The sequence below is a fragment of the Coturnix japonica genome, unplaced genomic scaffold (genome assembly GCF_001577835.2).
Source record: "Coturnix japonica isolate 7356 unplaced genomic scaffold, Coturnix japonica 2.1 chrUnrandom908, whole genome shotgun sequence".
Taxonomy (NCBI): domain Eukaryota; kingdom Metazoa; phylum Chordata; class Aves; order Galliformes; family Phasianidae; genus Coturnix; species Coturnix japonica.
In genome coordinates, this window is record NW_015440260.1 from 7,986 (window position 1) to 16,077 (window position 8,092).

An 8,092-nucleotide genomic window follows, 5' to 3' on the forward strand; every position below is an offset into this window, starting at 1 on the left:
CCCATAGACCCTACAGCCCCCTATAGACCCTACAGCCCCCTCATAGACCCTTCAGCCCCTATGGTGCACCCCGTAGACCCTACAGCCCCCTATAGACCCTACAGCCCCCCCATAGACCCCACAGCCCCCTATGGGGCTCCCCATAGTCCCTACAGCCCCCCCATAGACCCTTCAGCCCCTATGGTGCACCCCATAGACCCTACAGCCCCCTATAGACCCTACAGCCCCCCCATAGACCCCACAGCCCCCTATGGGGCGCCCCATAGACCCTACAGCCCCCTATAGATCCTACAGCCCCCCATAGACCCCACAGCCCCTATGGTGCACCCCATAGACCCTACAGCCCTCCATAGACCCCACAGCCCCTATGGGGCACCCCATAGACCCTACAGCCCCCCATAGACCCCACAGCCCCCTATGGTGCTCCCCATAGACCCTACAGCCCCCTATGGTGCTCCCCATAGACCCTACAGCCCCCTATAGACCTTACAGCCCCCTATGGTGCTCCCCATAAACCCTATAGACCCTATAGACCTCTATGGGGATCCACATAGACCCTATAGACCCTATAGACCTCTGTGGGGATCCACATAGACCCTATAGACCCTATAGAACTCTATGGGGATCCACATAGACCCTATAGACCCTACAGCCCCATATAGACCCTACAGCCCCCCATGGTGCTCCCCATATACCCTACAGCCCCATATAGACCCTACAGCCCCTCTACAGCCCCCTATGGTGCTCCCCATAGACCCTATAGCCCCCTATGGTGCTCCCCATAGACCCTACAGCCCCCTATAGACCCTACAGCCCCCCATAGACCCCACAGCCCCTATGGGGCACCCCATAGACCCTACAGCCCCTCTGCTGACCCCTATGGTGCTCCCCTTAGACCCTATATACCCTACATCCCCCTATGGGGCTCTCAATAGACCCTATAGACCCCACAGCCCCCTATGGGGATCCCCATGGACCCTATAGACCCCACAGCCCCCCATGGTGCTCCCCATAGACCCTACAGCCCCCCATAGACCCCACAGCCCCCTATGGGGCACCCCATAGACCCAACAGCCCCCCATAGACCCTACAGCCCCTATGGGGCGCCCCATAGACCCTACAGCCCCCCATAGACCCTACAGCCCCTATGGGGCGCCCCATAGACCCTACAGCCCCCCATAGACCCCACAGCCCCTATGTGGCGCCCCATAGACGCTATGGGGCCGCCCTCCATCCCCTATAGATGCAGGACGCCATGGGCCACGAGCTGCCCTGGATTTACTTCGTCAGCCTCGTCATCTTCGGATCCTTCTTCGTCCTCAACCTGGTGCTGGGGGTGCTCAGCGGGTGAGCGTGTCATTAGCATGTCATTAGCATGTCATTAGCATGTCATTAGCGTGTCGTTAGCATGTCATTAGCATGTCGTTAGCATGTCATTAGCGTGTCATTAGCATGCCATTAGCGTGTCGTTAGCGTGTCATTAGCGTGTCGTTAGTGTGTAATTAGCATGTCGTTAGTGTGTCGTTAGCATGTCGTTAGCATGTCATTGGCATGTCGTTAGCATGTCGTTAGCATGTCATTAGCGTGTCATTAGCATGTCGTTAGCATGTCATTAGCATGTCGTTAGCGTGTCTTTAGCATGTCGTTGGTGTGTCATTAGCATGTCGCTAGCGTGTCATTAGCTTGTTGTTAGCGCGTCATCAGCATGTCATCAGTATGTCGTTTACATGTCGTTAAAGCATGCAAATAGCATGTCATTAGCATGTCGTTAGCGTGTCATTACTGTGTAGTTATCGTGTTGTTAGCATGTCGTTATCATGTTGTTAGTGTGTCATTAGCATGTCATTAGCGTGTCATTAGCGTGTCGTTATTGTGTCGTTATCGTGTTGTTAGCATGTTGTTATCGTGTCATTATCGTGTCGTTAGCGTGCCATTAGCATGTCATTACCATGTCATTATCGTGTTGTTAGTGTGTTGTTATCGTGTCGTTAGCATGCCATTAGCATGTCATTAGCATGTCGTTAGCATGTCATTTGCATGACACTAGCATGTCATTAGCATGTCGTGTATCATTAGTGTGTCACTAGTGTCATTAGCATGTTGTGTATCATTAGTGTGTCACTAGCGTGTCATTAGCGTGTCATTAGCATGTCATTAGTATGCCGTTAGCGTGTCGTTTGCATGTCATGTGCCATTAGCATGTCATTAGCGTGCCATTAGCATGTTGTTAGCGTGTTGTTAGCATGTCGTGCGTCATTAGCATGTCATTAGCGTGCCGTTAGCATGCCATCAGCATGTCATTAGTGTGTCACTAGCGTGTCGTTAGCATGTCGTGTATCATTAGCATGTAATTAGCATGTAATTACCATGTCCATCCCTTAGTGAGTTCTCCAAGGAACGTGAGAAGGCCAAAGCTCGCGGCGACTTCCAGAAGCTGCGGGAGAAGCAGCAGCTGGAGGAGGATCTGAGGGGCTACATGGAGTGGATCACACAGGCCGAGGACATGGAGGGGGACGAGGACGAGCACGAGAAGCACCGTAGGACCCCAAATTGGGTGGGGGGGATATAAGACCCCTCCCCATATATACACGTATAGGGTTGTCCTGTTGTTTTCTTGTTCTCGACCTTATAGGGCTGACGACGGAGGAGCTGATGGGGAAGAGGAAACCACGACTCAAATGGCTGCGACACGCGAGTCACTCCACGGATACACACGGTAACAAACGGCAATGAGAATAAGGGGGTAAAGCATAAAATAAGGGGATAAAACACAAAATAAGGGGGTAAACCCTAAAATAAGGGGGTAAACACTAAAATATATAAGAGTAGAAGCCCTAAAATAAGGGGATAAGTCCTAAAATAAGGGGATAAAGCCTAAAATTTAAGGGTAGAAACCCTAAAATGAGGGGAAAAGCCCTAAAATATATAAGGGTAGAACCCATAAAATCAGGGTAGAACTGCTAAAATAAGGGGATAAGCCCTAAAATAAGAGTAGAAACCCTAAAATAAGGGGATAAAGCCTAAAATATATAAGGGTAGAAGCCCTAAAATAAGGGGATAAACACTAAAATAAATAAGGTTAGAACCCCTAAAATAAAGGGGTAAACCCTAAAATAAGGGGATAAAACCCAAAATAAAGGGATAAACCCTAAAATTTAAGGGTAGAAACCCTAAAATAAGGGGATAAAACCCAAAATANAACCCTAAAATAAGGGGATAAAACCCAAAATAAAGGGATAAACCCTAAAATTTAAGGGTAGAAACCCTAAAATAAGGGGATAAAACCCAAAATAAGGGGGTAAACCCTAAAATATATAAGGGTAGAAGCCCTAGAATAAGGGGATAAGCCATAAAATAAGGGGATAAACACTAAAATAAGGGGACAAGCCCTAAAATATATAAGGGTTGAACCCCTAAAATAAGGGTAGAAACCCTAAAATTTAAGGGTAGAAACCCTAAAATAAGGGGATAAGCCCTAAAATAAGGGGATAAAACCCAAAATAAGGGGATAAAGCCTAAAATATATAAGGGTAGAAGCCCTAAAATAAGGGGATAAACCCTAAAATTTAAGGGTAGAAACCCTAAAATAAAGGGGTAAACCCTAAAATAAGGGGATAAACCCTAAAATAAAGGGGAAAACCCTAAAATAAATAAGGGTAGAAACCCATAAAATCAGGGTAGAACCCGTAAAATAAGGGGATAAAACCTAAAATAAGGGGATAAACCCTAAAATAAATAAGGATAGAAACCCCTAAAATAAGGGTAGAAACCCTAAAATATGGGGATAAACCCTAAAATAAGAGTAGAAACCCTAAAATAAGGGGGTAAACACTAAAATATATAAGGGTAGAAGCCCTAAAATAAGGGGATAAACCCTAAAATAAGGGTAGAAACCCTAAAATATGGGTAGAACCCATAAAATAAGGGTAGAAACCCTAAAATAAGGGGATAAACACTAAAATATATAAGGGTAGAAGCCCTAAAATAAGGGGATAAGCCATAAAATAAGGGGATAAGCCCTAAAATAAGGGGATAAACCCTAAAATAAAGGGGTAAACCCTAAAATAAGGGGATAAAACCCAAAATAAGGGGGTAAACACTAAAATAAGGTGATAAACCCTAAAATAAATAAGGGTAGAAGCCCTAAAATAAGGGTAGAAACCCTAAAATAAGAGGATAAACCCTGAAATAAATAAGGGTAGAAGCCCTAAAATAAGGGGATAAATCCTAAAATAAGGGGGTAAACCCTAAAATAAAGGGGTAAAGCCTAAAATAAGGGGATAAAACCCAAAATAAGGGGGTAAACCCTAAAATAAATAAGGGTAGAAACCCTAAAATAAGGGGGTAAAGCCTAAAATAAGGGTAGAAAGCCCTAAAATAAGGGTAGAAACCCTAAAATATGGGTAGAACCCGTAAAATAAGGGTAGAAACCCTAAAATAAGGGGGTAAACCCTAAAATAAATAAGGGTAGAAGCCCTAAAATAAGGGGGTAAACCCTAAAATAAGGGGATAAAACCCAAAATAAGGGGATAAAGCCTAAAATAAATAAGGGTAGAAACCCTAAAATAAGGGTAGAAACCCTAAAATATGGGCAGAACCCGTAAAATAAGGGTAGAAGCCCTAATTAAGGGGGTAAACACTAAAATATATAAGGGTAGAAACCCTAAAATAAGGGGATAACCCCTAAAATAAAGGGGTAAACCCTAAAATAAGGGGATAAGCCCTAAAATAAGGGGATAAGCCCTAAAATAAGGGGATAACCCCTAAAATAAAGGGGTAAACCCTAAAATAAGGGGATAAGCCCTAAAATAAGGGGATAAGCCCTAAAATAAGGGGGTAAACACTAAAATAAGGGGGTAAACCCTAAAATAAATAAGGGTAGAAGCCCTAAAATAAGGGTAGAACCCGTAAATTAAGGGTATAAACCCCAAAACCCCATAATTCACAGCCAGCCTCCCTGGTAGCGAGACCACGTCGGTGAACACTGAGACAGCGGGGGAGGAGGAAACACAACCCAACGCCTGCGACCGGTGTCTGTGAGTGACCCTATATGGGCCCCATAGACCCTACAGCCCCTATGGGGCACCCCATAGACCCTATAGACCCTACGGCCCCATATGGGGCACCCCATAGAGCCTATAGACCCTACAGCCCCATATGGGGCACCCCATAGACCCTATAGACCCTACAGCCCCATATGGTGCTCCCCATAGACCCCATAGACCCTACAGCCCCCTATGGGGCACCCCATAGACCCTACAGCCCCCTATAGACCCTACAGCCCTCTATAGACCCTACAGCCCCCCTATGGTGTACCCCATAGACCCTATAGACCCTACAGCCCCCTATGGTGCTCCCCATAGACCCTACAGCCCCCCAGAGACCCTACAGCCCCCTATGGTGCACCCCATAGACCCTATAGACCCTACAGCCCCATATGGGGCACTCCATAGACCCTATAGACCCTACAGCCCCCTATGGTGCTCCCCATAGACCCTATAGACCCTACAGCCCCATATGGGGCACCCCATAGACCCTATAGACCCTACAGCCCCCTATGGTGCTCCCCATAGACCCTACAGCCCCCCAGAGACCCTACAGCCCCCTATGGTGCTCCCCATAGACCCTACAGCCCCCCTATGGTGCTCCCCATAGACCCTATAGACACTACAGCCCCCTATGGTGCACCCCATAGACCCTATAGACCCTACAGCCCCCAATGTTGCTCCCCATAGACCCTACAGCCCCCCAGAGACTCTACAGCCCCATATGGTGCACCCCATAGACCCTACAGCCCCCTATAGACCCTACAGCCCCCTATGGTGCTCCCCATAGACCCTAAAAAAAGAGAGAGAACTATATTGGGCGGGATATAGGGAAAATATGGGATATAAGGGGGGATATTTGGGGGGATAACGTTTGCGGGGGGATTTTGGTGGGGATATAAGGGGGAAATTACAGGGGTATATGGGGGATTGGGGCGAAAATAGGGATATTTGGGGGATATGGGGGGGACTAATAGGGAGATACTGGGGGGAAAATGGAGGGGACTCCTCTGGGGATATTTCGGGGGCCACATAAAGGGGAATACTTGGGGGGGATTCATTGGTGGGGATATAGGGGAAATAAGGGGATATTGGGGGATATTGGGGATATTGGGGGATATTTGGGGGGATAATAGGGGAAAATAAGGGAATATTGGGGGGATACTAGGGGGATCATTTGGAGGGATATAGGGGGATATTTGTGGGGATCTTGGGGGATATAGGGGAAAAAATAAATGGAATATTGGGTGGATATGGGGGAATAATGGGAATATGGGGGATTTTGGGGAAATAATGGGATATTGGGCGGGATTTTGGGGGGGATACTAGGCGGGGATTTGGGGGGATCTGGGGGATTTGGGGTTATAAATTGAGCGGATACTTGGGGGGATACTTTAAGAGGGAACTAAGGGAATATTGGGGATATTGCGGAGGGATATTGGGGATATTGGGGGACTATTGGTGGGATATATGGGGAAATTGGGGGAATTGGGGGATATTGGGGGAATATACGGGGATATTGGGGGGATATTAGGGGAAATAATGGGATATTGGGGATATAGGGAAATAACAGGGGAAATATTGGGGGATATTGGGGGATATAGGGGAAATAAATTAATAGGATAATTGGCGGGGATATAGGGGAAATAAGGGGATATTGGGGAATACTTGGGGGGAATCATAAGGGCAAATAAGGCGGATATATGGGGGGATTTGGGGGATATAGGTGGGATATTGGGGGGATATTGGGGAAATAAGGGGATAATTGGGGGATATTGGGGGAAATAGGGGATTATTAGGGGAAATAATAGACTATTGGGGGAATATTGGTGGGATATAAGGGGCAAATAAATGGGATATACGGGGGATATAAGGGAGATATAGGGGAAATGAGGGCGATATTGGGAGGATATGGGGGGATACTAGGCGGGAATAAGGGGTATTGGGGATTTGGGGGGGGATGATAGGGGGGATTTTTCGGGCGGGATCGTATTGGGTTTGGATATTGCGTATATCGGGGATAACTTGGTGGAACTATTGCGGGGGCATTGGGGTCAAATCATCCGGGGGAATTGGGGGGATTGGGGGAATATCGGGGGATATGCGGGGGATTTGGGGTATGAGAGATTGGCGGGAATATGGCGGGCATTTGGGGGATCATCTGGGAAGATTTATTTGGGGGCGCGTCGTTAATGTTATAATTTTCATTTTAATAATTTGGGGGGATATCCGGAGCGTGATATCAGTTCTGCGCGGGGATTGGGGGTATATGGGGGATATTGGGGGGATATTGAGCGGGGTATATTGGGGATACTTGGAGCGGGATTTGGGGACTATTGGAGGATATCAGGGGGCAGTATATGGGGTATAAATCGGCGGGATATTGGGGGATTGGGGGGAATAATTCGGGGGGATAGTTGGGGGGAATTTGGGGCACAGTTTTCCCAACCTATTTCTTCAACTCACCAGAATCTTCGTTCGTCTAGGTAATTTTACCTCTGGGGGGGGCGGGAAAAGGAAACAAACAGAGTTTTCACCCCAAACTAAACTCGTGGGGTCACCATAGGCGGCCTGTAGGGTCTATGGGCGGGAGCACCATAGGGGGCTGTAGGCGTTAATTAGGGGGCCTGTAGGGTAATAATGGGGAGCACCATAAGAGGCGCTGTCAGGGTCTATTAGGCGTCCATATGGGGTACACCATAACGGGGGGAGCTCGTAGGCGTACATAGGGGGCATCGTTAGGTCTAAATAGGCGGGAGCTAGCATAGGTCTATTAGGGGGCGTAGATCTCTAATGGTGGACGCCCCACCCATATGGGGTCAGTAGGGTCTAATAGGGTCCATGGTGCACCATAGGGAGGCTGTAGAGGTCCATGGGCCGAGCCACCATACGGGGGCTGTAGGTCCTATAGGCGTCTATGGGGTACACCATACGGGGGCTGCAGGGTTCCTATGGGTGAGCAACCAAATAACAAGGGGGAGCCTGTAGGGTCCTGGGGGGCTGTAGCGGTCTTAGGGAGCACCATACCGGGGGCTTGTAGGGTCTAA

General features: G+C 48.0%; 1 protein-coding gene across 1 annotated transcript; it reads left to right on the forward strand.

Moving 5' to 3' along the window:
- Positions 1–1,242: 1,242 nt before the first annotated feature.
- On the forward strand, positions 1,243–5,040 carry LOC107307782 (voltage-dependent L-type calcium channel subunit alpha-1F-like). The gene is made up of 4 exons (XM_015851283.2): positions 1,243–1,347; positions 2,383–2,537; positions 2,633–2,716; positions 4,949–5,040. Exons 1-4 carry the CDS (start codon positions 1,244–1,246, stop codon positions 5,038–5,040), a joined length of 435 nt encoding a protein of 144 aa, XP_015706769.1. The 5' UTR covers position 1,243.
- The last annotated feature ends 3,052 nt before the right edge of the window (positions 5,041–8,092 follow it).